The 25,970-nt window shown below is 46.1% G+C and overlaps 1 protein-coding gene across 1 annotated transcript; it reads left to right on the plus strand.

Annotated features, from left to right (window-relative positions):
• On the plus strand, window positions 1-24,327 carry SLC26A3 (solute carrier family 26 member 3). The gene is made up of 21 exons (XM_009933753.2): window positions 1-34; window positions 3,712-3,911; window positions 4,721-4,860; window positions 4,973-5,083; window positions 5,174-5,331; window positions 6,104-6,268; window positions 6,962-7,114; window positions 7,878-7,960; window positions 9,827-9,974; window positions 10,109-10,222; window positions 10,336-10,413; window positions 10,865-10,960; window positions 11,978-12,084; window positions 12,351-12,420; window positions 12,513-12,605; window positions 16,571-16,666; window positions 17,307-17,540; window positions 19,216-19,270; window positions 22,722-22,867; window positions 23,591-23,656; window positions 24,272-24,327. Exons 2-21 carry the CDS (start codon window positions 3,781-3,783, stop codon window positions 24,293-24,295), a joined length of 2,268 nt encoding a protein of 755 aa, XP_009932055.2. The 5' UTR covers window positions 1-34; window positions 3,712-3,780; the 3' UTR covers window positions 24,296-24,327.
• The last annotated feature ends 1,643 nt before the right edge of the window (window positions 24,328-25,970 follow it).

Here is a 25,970-nt window from a genome sequence, read left to right on the forward strand (position 1 = left end):
GTTCTTCTGAAGAGCTTCCTGGAAGACACATCAGGTACAATTTTGACTTGCCAGTCTGGATATGGGATATGTGAAGTAATACTCAGAAATTACATGCTTCTAGTTATGTATTGTATATCTTGTAAAATGTTAAAGGTTCTGTTCTGGAATTTGTTTGTATTTTTCAAATGCTTATATTGCAGAGAAATAGAGTTTTTGAGTGTGTATACACAGATTGAAAAGCTGGAGGAAGCATGTTAATATGCAATTATTCAGTTAAAGTTACCAGATTTTTATGTACGTCTTGGTCAATATTTAAGATAAATTAATAAAGGGAAAAAAGTATCCCTTTGCTAATCACCTCAACAAAATGACACACATCAAAATGTACATTACCAAAGGTTCACAGATGTGGGGAATTAGCAGCGGAGTTGGAGTATTTTACGTGGCAGATGGTAATGCTGTTAATTTCTGGCCATGAGAACAGGATCAGAGGCTACATGGAATAAAACTGAACCAGAATGTTATCTCTGGGGTTTCAGTTCAGACCTAGTCTTGGTCAATAGTGAGTGAAAGTTGTTACCACTTGATAGCTGTGTGGTGTAATGTTGGGCTGTGCTCCTGTTCCCAGTGGGTGGGTGGACACATTATAGAACTCTTCAGAAGAACTGCATTAGTTGATCGTGTCCCACAAGCAGTCCAAGGACTGAATGATGGGAGCACTGTGGAAAGGCAGTGTGGGTTAGTGGAGTACGGACCTCTCATTTAGGGGATTTGCGGAGGAGGTTGACCTCCACTATGCTGGCAGTCATCACAATATCCCTATTTTCTTTAAAACATCTAAATAAGTAATGGTGCCGGCAGCCGAAAAAACCTCCCCACGCAGATGGCATCCTACCTTTCTAAACATATATGGGAAGAAAATGAGAGTGAAAAAGAGGAAGGCAATAGTTGCTGAAGTCACGGTAGCTGATAGCTGCTGACAGAGCCCGTGGTAGAGGGAACGAGACATGAAAAGCTCAACTAGTGGGTGACTTGCAGGAGTGGTCATCTAGCTGCTGCAAGGTGCTGCATGGTATGGTCTCATTTACCTGTTAGGAAACACGTTGGAGTCACTTTACACCGGGCTTCAGGTGCTTGGGCTAGCTTGGTTAAACTTCATTTGAGTAACGCCATGTGGCACCACAGTCTTTAAAGTAGACCCATGCTCACAAGGTTCAGCTTGATGAGACTCTCAGGGCGAGGCTCCCAGACTCCTTGTGCAGCTCTAAGTCATCGAACCAAACCAGGAGGAGAGTCAGTAAAATGGGGTTCCTATCAGGAAAGATAAAGAACACAAAAAATACACCTTCAACAAGACCAGCAGTAATAAACCAAAGTCGATTTGGAGTTGTAAAGAGGCATATTGCATGTTCCCTGAGATTGGGGCATTAAATTTGGTCTGAGGAAGGAACAAACGCTGGGTAAGGGGCAGGAGTGATGACTGAAGTACTCAGAAAAGCTACAGCAGCTGCAGTACTGGGGAAAATCTAAAATGAAAGAGTAACCCAAGCACTTCTTTTATTTTTATGGCTTAGGAACATTTCAAATGGTACAAATAGTACATCTTGTGCCCTACAATGTAATGAACAAAATTATTCAACAGGATTTTCATCAATATTCCTCTCTGCGACACGAAGTCTAAAAGACTGATATGCAGACTAGGAAACAGAGAAATTCTAAAATCTTTAATAGAGAAAACTTCTTCCTGCAAGTCTAAGTACAGGGAGATTTATCAGAGAAAGAATTCAATTAATCATTATTTTTCAGTGAAATTTCATCATTCTCAAGTTTGGCGCTCTAATTCCAACAAAGGGAGGGACAGCAGTGTACAATTACAGGATTGGAATATGATTTTAACTGACTGGATCAGAGTCTTGAATGAGCTTAGATTTTGAGCTTTTTAAAATTAGAATAATTACCTGCCAGTTTTTGGAAAATACTACAGACCCAATTTTTTAATGTTAAAACAGATAACAAAAATGTTTAACGCATTGGCAAAATCGTGAATCATTTGTGGAAAAATAGTACATCACCAAAACCAGCACATCTGAGAGGTTCATTAGTGGGCCCTGACCTGTAGCAAAGTCTCAGGATGAGATTGACATTTTAATGCTAAAATTGTCGTAGATAAAAAGCTTTCCGTCTGCTCCCAACTGTACAGACTGCTTTGTGCCACTTGAAAATCACAGAATCATAGAATCATAGAATGATAAGGATTGGAAGGGACCTTAAAGATCATCTGGTTCCAACCCCTCTGCCATGAGCAGGGACATCTTCCACTAGACCAGGTTGCTCAGAGCTCCATCCAACCTGGCCTTGAACACCTCCAGGGAGGGGGCAGCCACAACTTCTCTGGGCAACCTGTGCCAGGGCCTCACCACCCTCATGGTGAAGAATTTCTTCCTAAAATCTAAATCTGCCCTCTTTTCAAGTCTGAATTAGAAATGCACGTAGGCTATTTCAGCAGGAGTCAGGCAACAGACTTGAGCAAGGAACTAGTGTTGGTTGGGCATTTCTGATGAGACGACCAGCAACCACGAAGGCACTGAGGAGCATTTGAAATCACCAGGGGAAAGAAAATGAAGAGAAACACTTTATTATCAATACCACAAAAGACTTTTTGCATCCTACTTTACATCGTCACCCCTGAGCCAAAAGAAAATACTAGAATAGAATAGAATAGAATAGAATAGAATAGAATAGAAAATAGTTCAGTTAGATCATCTAGTCCTACTGTGACTACGAAGAACAAGTCCCACAGCCCTTTTCTAGGACTAGTACTGCATTGAATATTTAACGGTGGCTACAGCAGAGAGAAATGTTTTTAGATAGGATGTTTATTTAGGTGAATTTAATGTGAGAAGAATGTGAGGCAAGGAGAAAAACATAACAGCACAGTGATGGCATCAATTAATCATTGCAAAATACCCAGTGTTATCTGAAACAAATGTTGAATCTTCTCATGTGTCATGTGGGCTTCAGGGTTCATTTCTGGAGTGACTGAGGAGAGTTTCTATTCAGCACAAACATGTGATTGTGGGTTGGGACATGGCAGAAAATAGTATTTAGGTCAGACATTGCAATAACTGTTTGTGAGTATGAAACAGAGGAGACCCAGTCCAGCCAAATTGTGGAAATAAATCTTACAAACAACCTAATAAGGAGCAACACCTTGCTTTTTCACTGCTGAGCCTAACCTCCTCATCACACAGACCCAAGCTGAAAGGTTCAGCCCTGCCTCCAAGTCTGAAAGCAGACAGCTGAGCCCTGCCTTGGCTCTGCCTTTCCTCTCCTGTGTTGGTGGGTTCCAGCGAGCTCCCAGGCTCCTGGCGGTGCCACAAAGAGAAACTGCTTGGGATCTGCTTGATTGTTCTTTAAGGAATTAGTCTCCCTTGAGGGAGGCAGGTTTTGGTTGTAGATGGCTGACTCTGAGATAAATTAACTCAAAATACATCTTGTCTTCTTTTCGGCTGCATCTTTAGAAATAAATACTTCATGCTCCAGTGGAACACTGCCCTGCAGTGGAAGGAGGAGGGGGGGCAGGAGATCACCTTGGCAAAGTGAAGCGGGTGTCTCAACCATCTCTCTTTTGATCTTCAAAGGTGGTAACGCTCAGTTTGGAGTTCACCCAACTATGCTACGGCTACCCGCCCACAGTACATAAGGAGCTAACCCCGTTCTTTGTTTCAGGTTTTTAAGTGACTAAGGCCAGAGAGAAGTGCACACGAGTTGCCATCCTCACCTGACATTTCAGCAGAAATGGTTGAACCTGTGGGCAACCACTATGTTATAGCCAGACCTGTGTACTCAGAGAATTTGTTCAATGAAGAACATGAGAAATTGCACAGATACCATAAAACCTTTTGGGATCATCTGAGACTATATTTTCGGTAAGGAGATTTAATTTTTTTTTTAAATATGGATCTAAGAAACAGCCTGAACTGCTGCTCTCAGGCAGCATGAGCTCCATCCTGACAACTTCCAGCTCAGATTCCAACAAAGCAAATGAAAACTCACTAACCAAATGCAATGTCAGGTTTTTCTAAAGAATGTTAACTGCTATTACCCTTAAAAGTCTTCCTACAGTTGTACCCCAGACAGCTTCTCTTGTCCTGGGTGCTTCGCAGCATAGACTCCAGGGAGACTTTATTGCATCCTTTCAATACTTAAAGGGGGCTTTTAATAAGATGGGGACAGACTTTTTAATAGGGCCTGTAGCAATAGGACAAGGGGTAAAGTTTTGAACTAAAAGAAGGTAGATTCAGACTAGATATAAGGAAGAAATTTTTTATGATGAGGGTGGTGAAACACTGGCACAGGTTGCCCAGAGAGGTGGTAGATGCCCCATCCCTGGAAACATTCAAGGCCAAGCTGGACGGTGCTCTGAGCAACCTGATGTAGTTGAAGATATCCCTGATCCTTGCAGGGGGAGTTGGACTAGATAACCTTTAAAGGTCCCTTCCAAGCTGAATTATTCTATGATTCTATGAAAATTTCAGTCAGAAAGGACTTTTGGAGGCCACCAGGTCCTCTTTGAGGCACAGTTGGAAGAGCAGGTGAGCAGGGCTGTATCAGGGTGAGATTTTGACCTCTGTGAGCCTGAACATGAATCCTTCCCTCTTTGTTTCCCCTCCAAAGACAGGCTGCAACGCAGCCAAGCTGTACACCAGCAGAGCACTGTCCTCTTGTGTCTTTACAGCTGCTCCCCACAACGGGTCAAAAAAATTGTCCTGGGTTTGTTTCCCATTGTCTCATGGCTGCCAGCATATCGCTTCAGGGAGTGGATTCTGAGCGACATCGTCTCTGGCATCAACACGGGGCTCGTGGCTGTCCTGCAAGGTACCTCCGGGACACACGTGCTCTGACTCAGCCTGCTATGCCAGCTGCAAAGGGGCTGCTGGCTTCAGCCTGTAACGCGCTCAGCCCCTTCCCTGGGTCTCTGTCCTTGCAGGTCTCGCCTTCGCTTTGCTGGTGAATGTCCCCCCTGGTTACGGACTCTACGCAGCATTTTTCCCTGTTCTGGTCTATTTTATCTTTGGCACATCTAGACATATCTCAGTGGGTAAGTTCCGGCACACCGCCCACACTCCTCGCTGGTGAAGAAGTACACGCTGCGCCTGCGGGTCTCTAACGAACGCCTTGTGCCGCTCAGGTCCCTTCCCTGTTCTCAGCCTGATGGTGGGAGGAGCCGTTGTCAGGCTCGTGCCCGACGACAGTGCTGGAAATGACACTTCCACAAATACCTCCACAATAGATCAAGAGAGGGTGATGGTGGCTGCATCTGTAACCTTCCTTTCTGGGGTTTTTCAGGTTGGTAAACTTCAGGGGGTGTGCCCACACGTGCATATAAGCACATACAGGAGTAAGTGGATGGTGGACTGGCCGTCCCTCTTGTTTTCTGCTGGTGTAGTCACCAAAGAAATTCTCTTCCCCTTCCCACGCAACTGACCTTGGCTCACTGATTAGAAGACATCAGCCCCCCTCCAGTGACCAGCCACTGATTCATGCTGTGAAATCCCTACTTTTGCCCAGACCTGAGCCTACAGCCCGCACAGGGGCACCCCACCTGCACCAAACACCAGTCTGCTGGGTAGGAAAAAAGTGGTTGTGAGAGTAATGTGAATGATGCAGACACAGCAAGGGGAATAAAAGCTCTGTCTCATAACAGTAAAGTATTTGGATTTGTCTTTTAAAAAAACCCACAATTTCTCCTTCTTTCCCTAATACAGAATTCCTACAGTTCCTTCCTTCCTGACATACTAATATGTATGTGGTTCATGAAACTCTGGTACCATGTGAAAATATGGGTACGGGAAACCCTAAGAGTGAAGAAGGTTTATTTTAGCTATAAAACAAAAAGAATAGGTTTCAACTGCTCTAGCAATTACTCTTACTAGTCTTATGCGCCCTGTTATTTAGTCTCAACTTTTATCACAAGTATAGTGACATTATTTTCCTTAATCCCTGGATGTATGGGATCAGGTGAAAATCTTTGTTCCCATTAAATATGGTTCTCTTTGTTGCAGAGATTCCTTAAAAGCACGAATTAATCACACTGACATATGGCCATTTTGCATTTCAGTTGCTTCTGGGAATTATCCAGTTTGGATTCATCGTTATTTATCTATCACAATCACTAATTAGCGGTTTCACGACTGCTGCAGCTATCCATGTGGTGGTATCTCAGCTGAAATTCATGTTTCAACTATCTGTCCCTGGATTTAATAAACCATTTGGCATCATCTACGTAAGTGCTAAAGGTTCTTATTTTATAACGTTGTTGAAACCTGTGATGTATATCTGACTGCATATCACAAGGCAGTAATAACAGAACCCAGGATAAAACCAGCCAAGCAGGAGGAAACACAAGAGAAAAACATGAGAGATGTGTTATTAGTGTATGAAAAATCTCTTAATTTATTACCAGACACCAAGTTACACCTCATTGGGCTAATGAAGTAATATTTTCTACTGTGTGTTGGCATATTTTAATTAAGTGTTCAACTTCGCCTCAAGTATTTAATTATTCATTTTTACTGGACTGACATTAGATATTTAATTTGGATATGACTCCATGAGGGCTGCTGGATGAGAAAGGAGGAAGAAGAATGACAGGAAGAAGGAGCAGAGAGAGGCACCTGCTCAGTAATTCCTGTTGCTCACGTTTCCTATCACACGCGTGCATGCTGCTCCAACCCTCCGCCAGGGGAGACCAGGAGAAGAGGGTCAAGAGCCAGCAGAAAGGGTCTTTCATGGATGCTTTCACTGTCTGGACGATGCACCTAATTGAGGCTTGCAATCCACATCATGCCACAGGGAATAAATCCCAACTGCCATAACCCTTAGAGCAATTTAGGCACAGGCCCTTCTGGAAAGGACAGTGGTACTGTGCCAGGGTGCCACTGTTTCTAAAGCCCCACATTTCTTCCTGATTTTGCAGACTCTGGAGAGTGTTTTCAGCCAGATCACACAAACAAACATCGCTGACCTTGTCACATCGATCCTTGTCTCGATTATTGTGTTCGTGGTGAAAGAAATGAACGATCGATACAAAGCAAAGTTACCAACTCCCATCCCAGTCGAACTCATTGTGGTAATGGTCACTTCTCTTTCATTTTGCAATCGCTCCATCACTACAGTGACATGGGAAGCAGCCTTTTAACTATTTCTTCTCCTGTTCTGTACTAAATGATTTGTTGTCATTTTATCTGCAAGGGAAAACTGGCAGCATTTATGACGTATTGCGAGGTATTTTAGCTCTGCTTAGCTGTTCTTAACAGAATAGTGAGTAAAATGTTATAAAACTTGAATTTTTTTCCTTGGATGAAATCGTCTGCCTCCCTCTGACACCAGCCGGCTGCAGTCCCACAGCTGGGGCCCCTCTGCACCACACCTGCAAACAGCCACTTAAACCTTGGCCATCCATGGCCAAGCACAAACCAGTTTTGCCTGCCAGCAGCAGAGGGGTTTGCTCCCCAAACAGCAGTGGGGTGGAGGAATCCTCGCACAAGCAATGAGCTCCTAAAGTCCTGGAAGCTGTTGCTATAGACGCAGGCAGTGCTTGTTTTCCCCCAGAGTTATCACAGAACTTTGTTAGAAAACACCTGGTTTATTGGGTGGGATGTTCTCTGTTAATGAGATATTCTGATGTATTTTCCATGTGATTTATGAATGTATATCCATACCTGTAAGGGGGTTCAGGAGTGACACCTCGGATGTGCAGACTTGGGGCATAATTCTGCTGCTATGTGATGAGACAGGAGGGCATGTGGGAGAGGGAAAGAAATGGTTTTTAACAGTCTCTTCAAACTCTTACTTAAATATGCCTAATGGAAGTGGGGTTTATTATCTTTCAGACAGTCTTAGCAGCACTGATTTCCTATTTTGCAAACTTCGAAGAAAAATTTAATGTAGCTGTTGTTGGAAAACTAGAGGAGGGGTAAGTGATTTGCTTAAAATTTACCAGTGGGGCAAATGTTCTCCAGTTTGTCAGTGCTACTTTGGTTCAGCTCTACTTTTTGATTAGCATAATCAGCTTTATCTTCTTCTGGTAGGCAAACAAACATTTTGCTCTCACTAATATGAGGACACACCTTCAATAGGCAAAAGTTACTCACTAGATCCCATCTCCTACGTGACAAAGAAAACGCTGTGACATGAAATCATTGCATGCTTCATTTTCTAAGAGAGCTGCTGAGCAGGATGTTGATGTTTCTCCCTTTTACTGACCTACTCACTCCTGAAGCCCTCCATTTCTCTTGAAGTACACGCATGGCTCAGCCTTAGCAGTCCTGGGAAGCCACCAGGGCACTGCACAGTTCTGACTGGTCCCCTGCGACCAGCCACCAGCATCTTCCCTGGCACTGTTATCCTCCACAGGCCTTAAAATCCGCTCCTCTATAAGTATATTCATATAGAGAGTATATATCTATATGGAGAGTACATCCAGCTATGCCAGAATTTTGGCATAAAGAATTAAGACAATCACAGAATTACAGAATGGTAGGAGTTGGAAGGGACCTCTGGGGATCATCTGGTCCAACCCTCCTGCCGAAGCAGGGTCACATACAGCAGGTTGCACAGGATCTTGTCCAGGCAGGTTTTGAATATCTCCAGAGAAGGAGACTTCACAACCCCTCTGGGCAACCTGTTCCAGTGCTCCGTCACCCTCAGAGTGAAGAAGTTCTTTGTCATGTTCAGACGGAACTTCATATGTTTCGGTTTGTGCATGTTGCCGCTGAGCACCACAGAAAAGAGTCTGGCCCTGTCCTCTTGTCACCCACACTCAAAATATTTATTGCATTTATAAGATCTCCTGTTAGCCTTCTCTTCTTCAGGCTAAAAAAGCCCAACTCCCTCACTCTTTCCTCGTAGGAGAGATGCTCCCATCCCCTAATCATCTTTGTAACCCTCCTCTGGACTCTCTCCAGTAGTTCCTCATCTTTTCTGAACGCGGGAGCCCGGAACCGGGTGCAGTACTCCAGATGGGTCCTCACTAGGGCAGAGTAGAGGTGAAGGAGTACCTCCCTCGACCTGCTGGCCACACTCTTCTTAATGCACCCAAGGATACACTTAGGCACACGTGAAGTTAAAAAGAGGGAGGAAGACATTTACTAGGACAGCAGACCACAGCCATTTACTCACTGGGACACTCTTGACTGCCTCTTGTAGCCCCAGGGGTGTTAGTAGATGAGGTTTGAAGATGAACAGCTATTTCTGCTCAAGAGTCTCCATTCTTCAGATTTCAGATCACTTGAGGGTTAAAAAAAACAAGCCCAGAGAGGAATTCTCCCTAGGATCTGCAAAAGCCTCTGATCAAAGGAGCAGGAAATGGTGAAGCCAGCAGATAGCTTGAGAGACTAGTCCATATTACCCGACTCAGCAAGTATCTGTTTAGCTGTCTAAAGTGCTTCGATGAATCATGCAGGGATTTTTTTTTTTTTGCTACAATTAAATTAAATCCTTCCATGTGCAAATTACCTGTGCAAGGGCCCCAGTGCTGTGTCAGATCTTACACCTGTGTGTAACTAGAAGACAACTGTGCATACACCTCAAACAAAACAGGCTGTGGCTGGTCCTGGCCAAGGAAATGAGAATCTGCTGAGATACAAACTGAGCCAAGCGCGGATAAACAGAGTCCCTGTTCTGATCAAGGATTCCCCAAAGTTTTACCTGGTTCAGATTCACAATTCTGTATCACATCTCTCCAAAGCACTCAGTATGAGCTGGACACTGCCTTTCTCACTTCCTTGGCAACTTGTCTTCGTAGTCATATCCTTAAGGAGTAGATTTTTCTGTGTTTCAGATTTCATGCACCTGTTGCACCTGATGTAGGTGTCCTCCAAAAGTGTGTCGTCGACGGCATTTCCATCGCAATCGTTGGGTTTGCAGTAGCCTTCTCCGTGGCTAAAGTGTATTCCATCAAGCACGACTACCCGCTAGACGGCAACCAGGTAGGCGAATAACACAGAAATAAATACAGTGCATTTGTCACTGGGAAATAATTCATTTTAGGAATGTTTTGCCTTGTGAATAACTGTCATGAACTAGCTTTTAAGAACAGTCTCTTCTTTTTTTTTTATTTCAGGAACTAATTGCTTTTGGGCTGGGTAATATAGTTGGCGGATCATTCAAAGGATTTGCCTCCAGCACTGCTCTGTCGAGATCAGGTGTTCAGGAGAGCACAGGAGGCAAAACACAGGTATAGAAGACAACAGATCATGATGGGGTTTAATGCAAGAAAGTTCTCTTTTTTCCTGGATGACCATAATGCCTTTGGGCACTTACTCATGGTGGAATTGTTCTCTCATGCAGATTGCCGGTATTATCTCAGCTGTCATTGTCTTGATTGTGATCTTGGCCATTGGGTTTCTCCTGGCGCCATTACAGAAGGTATTCACTGCTTTCACCTAGTGCTTCCTCCCGCTTGCCAAAGACAGGGCTGCTCTAAGAGTCACTGCGAGTGTTCAAAGACTTCATGAGAGCCAGACAGAGGTTTGCAAAGCTTGGTTCTTCTTCCCAGATCATGACAGAGAGGGCCACTACATCTGGTCCTTCAGAGGGAATGCAAATGTCCAAACACCAAATATCACAGCAGCAGCTTTTAGGCGCCACACATAAGTGAGATTTGCAGCCTTGAGTCAGACACCTGCGCTGCACCACAGCTAGGGAGGTTCCAGTGTGATGCACAGGGCATCCCGGCTTGCAGCAGTGACATGATGTGAGGAGCTGCCTGGCCTTTCAGCTGCACGTTGGCCGTATTTGTGTGATCTTCTAAGTCTTAATGCTCAACATTTGCTTTGCTTGCTTTAAAATTCAACATGTATTTTGGTCTTCTTAACAGTCCGTCCTTGCATCTTTGGCTCTTGGCAACTTGAAAGGAATGCTCATGCAGTTCAAGGAAGTAGGCATCCTATGGAGAAAGGACAAGTATGATTGTGTAAGTTGATTTCCACAAGCATTTAGAAATGGAGCACTCTGAGAAAGTCACCTTATTTGCTTACAGGTTATCTTTATTTTTATACCTGTCTTACTTCACTAAATGGAAAGTACAATAGTGGCATGCCTTTTTTACTTTTATACTCCTTGCTCATGTTTTCGGTTTTGTCCCACCTCTTTTGAGTTGATTCTCTCTCCTAACTTCATTTTCATCTATTTCACCAAAATCTATTAAAATACAGTTCATTATAGAAAGTCAAATATCGAAAGCAGTTACAGAAAATGTCTAAATACCCAGTGCATTGGCTACACGTTCAGGGGTATTTTCTCACACTCACATAGCATGTTAGGTGGAGGTTGCACAGCAAAAAAACAAGTGAAGACCATGGCTTGTAGGGTTTACTCCAAATGGTAAAGCTCATGGCTGGAGGGCAGGATTGCTTACCTCTGACACTCAGCAAATATAGGCTCTTTGGCTTCCTCATCAGCCAATTCCTTGTGTTTCCAAATGGTTCCAGGCCTCAGTTTTCACAGCTACCAAACAGTTATTTACCATATGAAAATGCTTTGAGATCTGTGGTTAAAAATACTCAGTATTCTTTAGTCATTTGTGCCTATCAGTCAAGTACATTCACAGCACCTACATTTGCCTGCTTTGATATCCAAAGCACATTTACAACTCTCTGCTCTACCAGGATCCTGATTTACTTGTAACCTTTCCTTTCTGCTGGATTTTGATGGAGTGTTTAGTGAACCACCTATAGAAGATCAACAGCTCCATTATTCTAAGCCTTTATCGTACAGAAATTGTCATCCCTAGAAACACTCTCTGGTGAGCCTGGCCCTATTTTACAAGAAAAAAACAAAACCTAGGAAACATAAAACCACTCGCCAAAAGTGGGTGGACAGCCTGGACCAGATCTGAAAAGACAGTCCAAACGTTGCTGCTCCCACCCTGGGCTCAGGTCCCAGGTCCCTAACACGCTCATAACCACTGTCATCCACCTGCTCGTTACAGGTTATATGGGTGGTGACTTTCTTAGCTGCTGTTTTTCTTGGCCTGGATATTGGGCTAGCTACCGCCGTGGCATTCCAGCTGCTGACCGTGGTGATCCGCTCCCAGATGTGAGTACTTGTTGGACGCGATGAAAAGATATCTCAGGGCCTCCTGTTATAAATTAATTCCACCCATACAGAGGTGACCAGCAGCCCCATGCCTCAGTCTGTCCAGCAACCGTGTATGGAAAAATCATTTACGGGTATAAACGCTTGGATGTGGGTCCTGCTTCAGTCTGAAGAACTAGAGCTGAGGTCGCTTTCTCCAGTCCTTCCCTTCTGCCAGGTTTCGGTATGGGGTACAAATAACTCTGTGTGTGTGTGTTTGTTCACAGTCCAAGCTGCACCGTTTTAGCTAATGTTGGGAGAAGTAACATCTACAGGAACAGGAAGGATTACACTGATGTAAGAAATGTTGCATTTCTTTTGCTATCTATCTGCTGCTTTTGTGTTTCTACAGCAGGCATCGTTACTGACACTTTTCCTTCATTGTACAGATCTATGAGCCAGAGGGAGTGAAGATTTTCAGGTGCTCATCTCCTATCTTTTTTGCTAATATTGAATTCTTCAGAGAGAAACTCATCACTGCCGTAAGTGTCTGGGCCTGTTGATCTGGAAATATGAATTGCATTACACATTGAGGTGAATACAATTTCCCAACAATTACTACATATGCAGTCAGTCCAGAGTTCAAAGATGAATTTTTCATTAATTATTCAAATATTGTTGCCACTACTGTAATGCGACTTGTATGCACACAACTCTGAGAAAGAGAACAGCCTGACTTGTACTGAACTTACACTTTAACAATGTATATCCATATTTTAAGTTCTTTAGAAGAAAGTAGTGCAAACATAGAGACTATAAAGGGACATCATTTTATTTTATTAGCATTTATATTATTTACACCAAATAAATGCTAGTTTATTCATCTTGCCCCAAAGAACTTAACCTCAACAGTCAGAAGAAAAGCTGAACAAAATCACCCTATCATCAAAGAGGTCTTCATGTCTTCCATGACAAACTGGGCGAGGGCAGCTGGTCTTTCCATAACCAGCTCAGAGAGCCAAGACCACTGACCCCTCTCTGTGCCAGCCATCCCCAGGCTAAACCGAACTTGCAAAACAAAGAAGATGTTGTGGTGGGTGTCTACTACCAACTGCCCAGCCAGGATGTAAGCACTGATGAGTTATTCTATGGGCAATTAGGAGAAATATCAGGATCGGTAGCCCTTGTCCTTCTGGGAGATTTCAACTTCCCGGACATCAACGAGGAATATCATACTCCTGTGATGAGTAGGTCCTGGAAATTCTTGAAGTTTGTAGGAGATGATAACTCCTTGTCACAGGTACTCAGTGAGCCAACTAGGTAAGATGCCCTCCTAGACTTGCTGTTTGTGAATAGAGAAGGACTTGTGGTGGATGTGATGGTAGGTGTCTGTATTTGCCATAGTGATCATGAAATTGTTGAGTTAAAAATTTTCAGCGCAATAAGAAAAAAGGACAGCAGAGTTGCTACCCTGAACTTCAGGAGAGCAAACTTCAAGCTATACAGGGGGCTATTTAGCAGAGTACCCTGGAAATCTGCTTTTGAGGCCTTAGGAGTCCACAAGTGCTGGTCAGTCTTTAAGAATCACATCTTAGAAGCACAGGAGCAGGCAATTCCACTGTGTCATAGGTCAAGCAAACAGGGCAGAAGACCAGTTTGTTTGAACAGGGAACCCCTCATGGAGCTCAAGAGGAGCTCATACAAAAAGAAATTGTATGATCCCTAGAAGCAAGGTCAGGCTTCGCAGGAAGATTGCAGAGCTGTGGTTCGTATGTGCAGAGAGAAAACATGAAAGGCCAAAGCTCCATTAGAGTTGAAACTGGCCAGTGTTGTTTCAGATAACAAGAAAGGCTTTTAAAAGTAAGTCAACAGCAAGAGGAGGTCTAAAGAAAACATTGGACTGATACTTGTTGAAGATGGTCATCTAACTAATAGGGATGAAGAAAAAGCGGAGGCATTCAATGCATTTTTTTGCCTCAGTCTTTTAATAATATTAATAGACCTTGGACTGCCCAGTCCCTTGAGTCAGAGGACCACTAGTGCGGGAACAGTGACTTTCCATTTGTGGACACTGAAATTGTAAGGGAACAGCTGTATCAGCTGAACATTCACAAGTCTAGTGTTCACAAGGGCCTGACGGGATTCATCCCAGAGTACTGAAGGAGCTTTTGGATGTTACGGCAGGACCCCTTTTGATCATCTACCAAAAGTCTTGGGAGTCTGAGGAGGTCCCTGCTGACTGGAAGCTAGTCAATGTTATTCCAATTTACAAAAAGGGTGGGAGGGAAGACCCAGGAAACTACAGACCTGTTAGTCTAACCTCAGTTCCTGGAAAAATTACAGATAAGATTATACTGGGTACTATTGAAAGGCATTTAAAGACTAATACAATCCTCAGGCAGAGTCAACACCGGTTCACAAAGGAAAAGTCCTGTTTGACTAATTTGATATCTTGCTACAAGACGGTCATCCACCTTGTGGATGAGGGAAAGCAGCAGATGTAGTTTTTCTGGATTTTAGCAAGTCTTTTGATACAGTCCCTCACAGCATCCTTCTGGACAAGTTGTCCAACTGCGGGCTGAGCAGGTACATGGTGCACTGGGTGAAGAACTGGCTGAAGGGCAGAGCTCAAAGGGTGGTAGTGAAGGGGGCTACATCTGGCTGGTGACTGGTCACCAGTGGTGTTCCTCAGGGTCCAATTCTAGGGTTAGTCCTGTTCAATATATTTATTAACAATCTGTATGCAGGAGTTGAACGCACCATTAGCAAGTTTACTCATGATACCAGACTGGGAGGTGCTGTTGACTCTCCTGAGGGATGAAAGGTCTTGCAGAGGGATCTGGATAGATTGGAGCATTTGGCTGCAATTAATGGGATGAAATTTAACAAGTCCAAATGCTGGATCCTGCACCTGGGATGGAGTAACGGTGGGTACAAGTATGAATTGGGAGAGGAGTGGCTGGAGAACAGCCCTGCAGAAAGCAATCAGGGGGTGCTGGTCAGCAGTGGGCTCAGTAGGAGTCAGCAGTCTGTCCTGGCAGCCAAGAGGGCAAACCCCATCCTGGGTGCATCAAACACAGCATAACCAGCCGGACAAAAGAAGTGATTGTCCCACTGTATTCAGCGTTGGTGTAGCCTCACCTCAAGCACTGTGTGCAGTTCTGGGTCCCACAGTTGAAGAAGGATGTGAAGGTCCTTGAGTGCCTCCAGAGGAGAGCAATAAAGCTGGTGACAGAGCTGGAAGGAATGTCCTGTAAGGAGCAGCTGAGGACTTTGGTCTTGTCTAGTTTGGAGAGAAGGAGACTGAGGGCCGACCTCGTTGCTCTCTACAGCTTTTTGAGGAGGGGACGTGGAGATGGAGGTGCTGAGCTCTTCTCCCTGGTATCCAGTGATAGGATGCTTGGGAATGGCTCAAAGCTGCATCAGGGGAGGTTTAAACTGGGTATTGAGAAGCATTTCTTTACTGAGTGGGTGGTCAAACACTGGAACGGGCTTCCTAAAAAGGTGGTCAATGCTCCAAGCCAGTCAGTGTTTAAGAGGCATTTGGACAATGCCCTTAACAACATGCTTTAACTTGGTCAGTCCTGAACTGGTCAGGCAGTTGGACTAGATGTTCATTGTAGGTCCCTTCCAACCGAAATCATCTATTCTAGTCTAAGGCAAATTCTTGCACCCATAACCTCCCCTTCCTGCTGCTCTTCGGGGGTAGTAAATAAGCAGTGACTACCCTGAGCATTGGTAATGAGAAGTTTATTCTTCACATGAGGGACAGAAACTGGAAGATGAACCAGGGAATCTGGCATGTGTGGGTCTCCACGTGCTCGTCTTTCACCTCAGAAGAGCCTGAAGGATTTTGTCTGTGAGTGCAGATGCTCACACTGCTGTCCTTCTTTACAAGTACAGACATTTTTAACACCCGTGTCCTCCATCCACTAGGTATATGAGGCAGAAGATTTGTAGAAATTTAGTATTTTTGTAACCCTTATTAGCCTAATTTACCTGCCATATAATTTTGCTAAAGCCAGCTGAGAGATTCAAGAGACATACGCAGCCAGCATGATCAACTTTGTTTTTCTTCTTGAAGAAAACAAAACAACGTGTATAGGACCCACGCTGCAATCAGGTGGCATCGAGCAGATATAACCTGTGAGTTCTCTAATCTCAGTCGCCTGGGTGGCCATCTCATAACAAAGATGACTAGGACAAGTTCTGGGCTAGCCAGCACTGCACCAGCCTGCTGCAGTTACTGGCCTGTGCTACAGCATGATCAGTGCTATAATGCTGTCCTAAAGCTAGCACAGATCAGCCTGCCTGGTTTGCAGTCATACCTGTAGACATCTTTCCAGCCTTGAAAAAGGGCCTTTGTCTGAACTGATGAAAAGTGGTAGGCAACATCAAGTCCAAACCATGCTCATTGTGACTGTAAAGAAAAGCTGCATGAGATGTTGTGTTCTTCCCCCAGTGTCACTAAGGGTTTTTTAAATTATTCAAAGTGCTGTTTCTGCAGGTTGGCTTCAACCCACTGAGAGTCCTGAGGAAACGCAATAAAGCTCTGAGGAAGATCAGAAAGATGCTGAAGAAAGGAGAGCTGCAAGTGACGCCCGTACGTAAGGAAACTCCACTTGGGAGAGGTTAAGCAACCAGCACCCTGACTTGACATGGCAGAGAAGTGCCTCACAGGCTCCTGTCTTAATTAGATATGCTACTCCTCAAGTTGCCACTTCACTTCATAAATACCTTTCAAAAGTAAGATTTTAAATGCCTCTCACAGTTAGAGACCTACAACTTTACCATAGGCAGAAACTGTATGTGTCCACTGGAGCTTCATTTGGCATCAAATGGCAGGATCAGATTCCACAGAGGTGATGTTCGTGCTTTATCAATGGTAGGATAAAGCTGGTTTTCTCCATTCCCAAATCCTGTTGGCTTTTTGTTGACTTGTTCCAAAATTACTGAATCAAAGCATATCTGACCATTGACTTGAGGGAACAATAAAAAGCCACCATTAACTGATTATGATAATGGTCAAATTACTGATAAGAGGAAAGCCAACATTTCCAAACTCCTCTAGAGAAGGGAGAGAGAGAATTTTTCTAGTGTAAAGTGCAGGTGGGTCCTGCTCCGTGTCACGGGTACATCAGCTTTGCATTGCCAGCACTCTCCCCCTTGCGTAAGATGCACTACTACCCTGTCTGGGTCTTAGAAATAGATGTTAATTATGACATGTTTGTCTGTTAACACAGAAAGGCTTTATTTGCATGGCCAACCATACACAGGAGTCAGATGAAGAATTAGACAACAACAGGATAGAGGAGCTGGACCAGCCCGTCAACATGACAGACTTGCCCATTCAGATCAACTGGGGCGCTGACCTCCCTCCCGGCATCACTGTACCCCGGGTCAACATCCACAGCATCGTTCTGGATTTCTCACCAGTGTCCTTTCTCGATTTTTCTGCCATGAGAGTCCTCCAAAAGGTAACTGTAATTCCAAGACAAACAGTGATTATATGAAAGAAAAACATCTGAATATAGTTATACTTGAGGGAAGGGACGGTATCCAGAGGGACCATGACAGACTTGAGGTGTGGGCCAATGTGAGCCTCAGCTAGTTCAACAAGGCTAAGTGCAAGGTCCTGCGCTTGGGTCAGGGCAATTCCTAGTATCAATACAGGCTGGGGATAAAGAAATTGAGAGCAGCCCTGCTGTGAAGGACTTGGAGGTACCAGTGGATGAAAAATTGGACATGACCCGGAAATTTGCACTTGCAGCCCAGAAGGCCAACCGTATCCTGGGCTGTATCAAAAGAAGCATGGCCAGCAGGTCCAGGGAGGGGATTCTGCCCCTCTGCTCCGCTTTGGTGAGACCCCACCTGGAGTCCTACATCCAGCTCTGGAGCCCCCAGCACAGGAAACACATGGACCTGTTGGAGCAGGGCCAGATGAGGGCCACAAAAATGGTCAGAGGGATGGAACACCTCTCCTAGGAGGAAAGGCTTGAGAGAGTTGGGGCTATTCAGGCTGGAGAAGAGAAGGCTCCAGGGAGACCTTATTGTGGCCTTTCCGTACTTAAAGGGGGCTTATAAGAAAGGAGGAGAGAGACTTTTTAACAAGGCCTGTAGTGACAGGACAAGGGGCAACAGGTTTAAACTGAAAGAGGGTAGATTTAGATGAGATATAAGGAAAAAATTCTTTACAATGATGGTGATGAGATGTTGGAACAGGTTGCCCAGAGAAGTTGTGGATGCCCTATCAATGGAAGTGTTCAAGGCCAGGTTGGATGGGGCTTTGAGCAACCTGGTCCAGTTCAAGATGTCCGGGACTAGATGTTCTTCAAAGGTCCCTCCCACCCCAAACCATTCTGTGATTCTACTCTGTGTTTCTAGCCTGCTTCTTAAAGGTATTTCTACCTGGTCTGGAAAGTCAGTGGCAACCTTTGAGTTTATGTGAATTTTAATGTACATTTTCCACAGAAAATGTTTAGGAAACAGATTAAACAATCAACCTAAATTTTCTTGGAATTAGACTTCGGCTGTGGCATCCTTTTGTCACCTAGTAAGATTTTGGGAAGCTTCACAGAAATGTACATGTGAAATATGGCTTTAAACACTGGGCTGGGAGCTGGAGCATTGGAACTTCATTTCTGCTCCTGTTCTTGCTTCCTAGGATGACCCTGAATAAAGCAATAAAAACAAAATTTTCAATCAGTAGTAGCTAAAGTTAACTATCAAGAGCCACGTAGGGTGTGTATATCTATTTCCATAGGAACTAAATACCCGCCGTGTCAGTGGGAACTGTAGTTCTGCTCAAATTCCCAGTTATAAAAATCTCGCCAGAAGCTTTTGGACTCTTAGTTTCATCATGTGTCAAGTAGGTACAACAAAGCCATAGAATTTATGAAAGAATATCTTTTTTACTATGTCCTAAATGTATTTCATACTACCCCTTTTGAAAAGGATCAGTCATTCCTGCCTGCAGTCATGTGAAGTGATCATCCTGCCATTAGGTGCAGAGAATTTGAGTTTCAAGCTGCTTACCATCATAGATGTTAAATATCTTAAGGTGGTTTGTATATTTGCTGTGGTTAATCACCAGAGTGGCTCTTCTCAGCAAAAACAGCAATATCTAAATGGTGCCTCTTTCTGGTTTAACAGACTTTGAAAGAATTTGTCCGGATCGACATTGATGTTTACATTGCAGGGGCACATGGTAAGTAGTTGCCTTTCTGTCATCATCACCATGGATGCCTCATCCCACTGCCTTCCCCGTCCACCACTGAGCACAGCTGGGCAGGCTCACCCCAGTGTCACCTTCCAGTCCTGGGTTGCAAACAGATCCAGCTGAGCAGATGTGTCATCCCTCCCACGCTGTCCCCACTGGGCTGGGACCACGCACAACAGCTCGTTTTACCTATGGCCACTACTGTGCCGTACAGCTCTGGGCTGCGAGACCCGCTATCAGGCAGCTTGGCTTAGGCATGAAATGGGAAACGGTGCTCAGACCCTCTCCACATCAGTAAAGAGGAACCCATCTGCTCTGATAAATAAGCAGCGCAGTATATCACAAATTCCTGTGCTGGCTCTGTGGACATGCTCGGGTATCACAGAATCACAGAATCACAGAATAGTAGAGGTTGGAAGGGACCTCTGTGGGTCATCTACTCCAACCCCCCCGCCGAAGCAGGGTCACCTACAGCAGGCTGCACAGGACCTTGTCCAGGCGGGTCTTGAATATCTCCAGAGAAGGAGACTCCACAACCTCTCTGGGCAGCCTGTTCCAGTGCTCCGTCACCCTCAGAGAGAAGAAGTTCCTCCTCATGTTCAGACGGAACTTCCTGTGCCTCAGTTTGTGCCCATTACCCCTTGTCCTGTCACTGGGCACCACTGAAAAGAGCTTGGCCCCATCCTCCTGACACCCACCCTTCAGATATTTGTAGGCATTTATAAGGTCCCCTCGCAGCCTTCTCTTCTTCAGGCTGAACAAGCCCAGTTCCCTCAACCTCTCCTCGTAGTGGAGATGCTCCAGTCCCCTCACCATCCTTGTAGCCCTCCGCTGGACTCTCTCCAGTAGCTCTTCATCCTTCTTGAACTGGGGAGCCCAGAACTGGACACAGTACTCCAGATGAGGCCTCACCAGGGCAGTGTAGAGGGGAAGGAGAACCTCCCTTGTCCTGCTGGCCACACTCTTCTTGATGCACCCCAGGATCCCATTGGCCTTCTTGGCAGCCAGGGCACACTGCTGGCTCATAGTTAACCTGTCGTCCACCAGGACACCCAGGTCCCTCTCCGCAGAGCTGCTCTCCAGCAGGTCCACCCCAAGCCTGTACTGGTGCATGAGGTTGTTCCTCCCCAGGTGCAGGACCCTGCACTTGCCCTTGTTGAACCTCATCAGGTTCCTCTCTGCCCAGCTCTCCAGCCTATCCAGGTCACGCTGAATGGCAGCACAGCCTTCTGGTGTATCTACCACACCTCCCAGTTTGGTGTCGTCAGCAAACTTGCTGAGGGTACATTCTAACTCTTCATCCAGGTCGTTGATGAAGAAGTTAAACAAGACTGGGCCCAGTACTGACCCCTGAGGGACACCACTTGTCACCAGCCTCCAACTAGACTCAGCGCCGCTGATGACAACCCTCTGAGTTCTGCCATTCAGCCAGTTCTCTATCCACTTCACCGACCACTCATCCAGCCCACACTTCCTCAGCTTCCCCAGGAGGATATCATGGGAGACTGTGTCGAAAGCCTTGCTGAAGTCAAGGTAGACAACATCCACAGCTCTTCCTTCGTCTACCCAGCCAGTCATGTCATCGTAGAAAGCTATCAGATTGGTCAGGCATGATTTCCCCTTGATGAATCCATGCTGACTACTCCTGATAACCTTCTTTTCTTCCACTTGCTTGATGATGGCCTCCAGGATAAGCTGCTCCATCACCTTTCCCGGGATGGAGGTGAGGCTGACCGGCCTGTAGTTCCCTGGGTCCTCCTTCTTGCCCTTTTTGAAGATTGGAGTGACATTGGCCTTTCTCCAGTCCTCGGGCACCTCTCCTGTCCTCCAGGACCTCTCAAAGATGATGGAGAGTGGCTCAGCAATGACATCCGCCAGCTCCCTCAGCACTCGTGGGTGCATTCCATCGGGGCCCATGGATTTGTGGACATCCAGATCGCTTAAGCGATCCCTCACACAGTCCTCCTCGACCAAGGGAAAGTCGTGCTCTTTGTAGGCTTCTTCTCTTACCTCCGGGGCCTGGGATTCCTGAGGGCCAGTCTTAGCACTGAAGACTGAAGCAAAGAAGGCATTCATTAGCTCTGCCTTCTCCGCATCCTCCGTCACCAGGACACCCGCCTCATTCAGCAGCGGCCCCACGTTGTCCCTAGCCTTCCTTTTGCTGCTGATGTAGTTGAAGAAGCCCTTCTTGTTGTTTTTGACATCCCTTGCCAGCTTCAATTCCAGGTGAGCCTTGGCCTTCCTCGTCGCATCCCTGCATGCTCTCACTACGTTTCTGTACTCTTCCCAAGTGGCCTGTCCCTCTTTCCACATGCCATGCACCTTTCTCTTCTGCCTGATCTCCGCTAGAAGCTCCTTGTTTAACCATGCAGGTCTCCTGCCTCCTTTGCTAAATTTCTTTCTCAGGGGGATGCATTGCTCCTGTGCATGGAAGAAGTGTTGTTTAAAAAGCGACCAGCACTCATGGACCCCCCTGCCTTCGAGAGCCCTGGCCCACGGGATTCCTCCCAGTAGCTCCTTGAAGAGGGCAAAGTCAGCCCTCCTGAGGTCCAGGGTTTTGATCCTGCTTATCGCCCTGCTTCCTCCACGCAGGATTCTGAACTCGACCATTTCATGGTCACTGCAGCCGAGTCTACCTCCAACCTTCACATCCTCCACCAGTCCCTCCTTGTTTGTTAACACGAGGTCCAGCAGCGCGCCTTTCCTTGTTGGTTCCTCCACCACTTGCATCAGAAAGTTATCATCGATGCTCTGTAGGAACCTCCTGGATTGCGCCTGCCTAGCTGTGTGGTCTTCCCAGCTGATGTCAGGGTGGTTGAAGTCCCCCATGAGAACCAGAGCCTGTGACTGTGAGGCTGCTTGCAGCTGCCTGTAGAAGGCTTCATCAACCTCCTCCTCCTGGTCAGGTGGCCTGTAGTATACACCCACCGTAATGTCACCCGTGTGAGCCTATCCCTTAATTCTAACCCACAAGCTTTCAACTCCTTCTTCACTTGCCCCCAGGCCAAGCTCAATGCATTCCAGTTGCTCCCTCGCATATAGAACAACTCCCCCACCTCTCCTTGTTGACCTGTCTTTCCTAAAGAGTCTGTAGCCATCTATGACAGCATGCCAGTCATGCGAGTTGTCCCACCACGTTTCTGTGATGGCGACCAAGTCGTAGCCGTCCTGCTGTATAATGGCTTCCAGCTCCTCCTATTTATTGCCCATGCTACGTGCATTGGTGTAAACACACTTGAGCTGGGCTGTCAATCTCACCCCTGGCCTTGGCACTCCAAGCCTAGGCTCATCCCTAGTGAGCTGGGCAATATCCCCTTCCCCCTTCGAACCTAGTTTAAAGCCCTCTCAATGAGCCCCGCCAGCTCGTGGCCAAGAAACACTATTTCTTCATTTTTAAGGCCCACCGGTCACTTTGTGCTTTGGTTTTGTTCCCCCACAGAGGGCTTCATGGAAAAACTGGAGAGATGTGCATTTTTTGATGAGGAGATTAAGCCGTCTATGTTTTTCCTCACCATTCATGATGCAATTTTACACATTTTGCTGAAGAAGGACATAGCCAGCTCCCCCAAATTAAAGCTCACTGAGGTAACTCTAGTTTTCTATATTGTCTCTATATTTAAAAAGTTAGTGATTAAAACTCGGCTGGTCTCCAAGATATTTGGAGAGTAAGCATGGTCCCTGGTCCAAATGCTGGCAAACCACTAGTGAAAGCAGTGAATAATTCCCACTGGAGACTGGCCTGGCCATGGACTTCACTTGAAGCCACCTCCTTGGGTAGAGCGTGATAGGGGGTGAAATCCCAGCTCCTCCAAGTACTGGCCCATCCATTGTCAGTCCTCCCTTTTGGCAGGGGATTCCTGCATATGCTGCAGTGGCTCTTGCCAGGCAGAATTGATGCTGCTTGCATGTAGGCTTCCCAGGCCTGTCTATCTTCAAAAGGCGTGCTGAAGTAGTGCAGATAAATTAGTACAGACAGATTTTATGTTGGCCTTTCTGGGAATGTTCTTAAACCAAGAGCAAGAAAGGATCCTGCATATGTTAGATCTGCTTAAAAGTACCAAACCCAGAATGATACTCACCTGCAAACTGTCTAATCCCACTTAGCTGAACTGGCCTAGCTCTTCTGCATTGACCTGGAGACATGGCAGGGGGCAAAAAAGGCTGGCATGTGAGAACTTCCTTCCCTCCAGGTCAGCTTCTCAAGCACGTTCCAGAGATCTAAAAGCAACACCTTCTTCAGTGTGAAAAAGGAAGAAAATCAATAAAGCAATCCATTTCCTAACCCACAACTTCTTGTGTTTGTTGCAGGAGAAGGGTAGCGGCAACAACTATATTGTCACCCCCAGCAACGGACTGCGCAGCCGGGAGTGCACGGTGAGGCTCCCATCTCCGGTAGCGGCACTCCAACCATAGGAAATGCAGCCCCAAAAGCCTCTCGCGGGAACTGCTGGGTCAGATAACAAAAGCATCTCCATCCCTGAGCTCTGCACCAGCCCAGGGCAGGAAGCATCCAGACAGCTTATTAATGAGATTTGACTTCAGGCAAAGCCTTGCAGGAGTAGGAGGCATGGGGCTCTGCGCACAAGCCTTGCCTTGCACACTGAGAGTCTGCAGAGGGAAGGTGGGTGAAGGCCATCTCCCCAGGCTCTCAGCTGGCTTCCTCGACTGTCCGCCACAGTTCTCCCATGGGGAGCTCACTCATGGTAGCGGGTCCATGTGGCAGAGATGTCAGCATTAGTCCCATGTCATGGGCAGAAGGGGAGTCTGCAGACAGGGCTAAGAAAGGGACACACACAGCCTTTCATCACGGACTTAAAGAGAAAGGCAGTATCTAGCACACAGCAACCTCATCAGGAAAAAAATGTCAGCCCACAGTCTTCCCACATGAATGCTTTAGAGGAGCAAATTCTTACATATCACTCACCTGAGGGAACCTACCCCGGCTATTCCTTACAGAGGGTGACATTTATTTCCTTTTATTTCCTACAGATTCCAACCGAAACAAAATTATAGATTTAATTTTCTGAATGTAACGTTCTCCAGCAACACAGCCTCACTTGCAGAAGATGAATGCAGATGCAGTGATGAGCATGAAGATGGAAGGATACTTTCATATACCTTAAGAAGGATTTACTACATATGGTTACATTCCAGGTTTTGGAATGGGCTTATTAATCTGTATGTGTCTCTGTATATATAGGAATTTATTTATGTACCTACATGGAGGAAAAAATCACACAGATTTTCTTATTTCTAATAAGACAGCCTACCCATACCATTGAAGAAGCAGGTAATGTTAACCCTATTTGCATACATTTGCATATAGATCTATATTATTCTCACAGTTTGTAGACAACCTGTACAGTTACTAGAGTATACTGAAATCTTGTAATTTATAACACAGACAGATAGTTGGGAGTGATATTGTTTCTTCAGCTTGTATATAACTTGTACAAAGTTTACTTGATGGTTTGTAAGATACCTAGTAGACTGAGTTATTAAACTTGCTTTCAGCTCACTACCAGAAGCACGGTGTACACAGTGACTAATGTATCTCCTGTAAAACAAGAAGATCTTTCAGCAAAGAGACAACGTTTTCAGATCCAAATATGATTAATTGATTTGGTCTGGGCTGGTATAAAGTGCACAAGAGAGGATACATTTATAGTCAACTATTAAATATTTTTGGTACATCCATATTGCTTGCTGCATTTGTCAATGTACCATCAAGGTAGCTCATAATCAGTGAGACCTGGTGCTTGTCCCTCAGCCAGCAGACGGACCGCTGGCCCCAGAACTCGGCTCAGCAGGAGCTGTGGGTGCAGAGCTGCCAGGCGGGCAGGCAGAATTGCCCTGGTCTCCTGAACAGATGCTGCATTGGGTCCCTGTAGCACAGCAAGGTTTTGGTAGCAGGGGGCTACAGGGGTGGCTTCTGTGAGAAGCTGCCAGAAGTTTCCCCCATGTAAGATGGAGCCAATGCCAGCCGGCTCCAAGACGGACCCACCGCTGGCCAAGGCCGAGCCCATCAGCAATGGTGGTAGCGCCTCTGGGATAACGCAGTTAAGAAGCAAAAAAACCCCGTGCAACACTTTTTTGTAGCCGCAGAGAGGAGTGAGAACTCCGCAGACACTCAGGTTGGTGAAGGAGGGGGAGGAGGTGCTCGAGATGCCAGAGCAGAGGTTCCCCTGCAGCCCGTGGAGCAGACCATGGTGAGGCAGGCTGTGCCCCTGCAGCCCAGGGAGGTCCACAGTGGAGCAGATCTCCACCTGTAGCCCGTGGAAGAGACCCCACGCTGGATCAGGGGGATGCCTGAAGGAAGCTGTGACCCCATGGGCAGCCCACACTGGAGGAGGCTCCTGGCAGGACCTGTGGGCCCCTGAAGAGAGAAGCCCAGGCTGGAGCAGGTTTGCTGGCAGGGCTTGTGACCCCATGGGGGACCCACGCTGGAGCAGCCTGTTCCTGAAGGACTGCATCCCGTGGAAGGGACCCATGATGGAGCAGTTCGTGGAGCACTGTGTCCCGTGGGAGGGACCCCACGCTGGAGCAGGGGCAGCGTGTGAGGAAGAAGGAGCAGCAGAGACAACGTGTGATGGACTGAACGTAACCCCCATTTCTCCGTCCCCCTGCACTGCTAGGGGTGGGGGGAAGGTAGAGAATTCGGGAGTGAAGTTGAGCCTGAGAAGAAGGG

Source organism: Opisthocomus hoazin, chromosome 8 (assembly GCF_030867145.1).
Source record: "Opisthocomus hoazin isolate bOpiHoa1 chromosome 8, bOpiHoa1.hap1, whole genome shotgun sequence".
NCBI lineage: Eukaryota > Metazoa > Chordata > Aves > Opisthocomiformes > Opisthocomidae > Opisthocomus > Opisthocomus hoazin.

Bases quoted from the DNA above. Each gene is read 5' to 3' on its own strand.
- SLC26A3 (XM_009933753.2), top strand. From the start codon at position 3,781: ATGGTTGAACCTGTGGGCAACCACTATGTTATAGCCAGACCTGTGTAC. The intron at 10,414-10,864 runs GTATTCACTGCT...TCTTCTTAACAG, and splicing joins TCCTGGCGCCATTACAGAAG to TCCGTCCTTGCATCTTTGGC. The intron at 12,606-16,570 runs GTAAGTGTCTGG...CTGTTTCTGCAG, and splicing joins GAGAGAAACTCATCACTGCC to GTTGGCTTCAACCCACTGAG.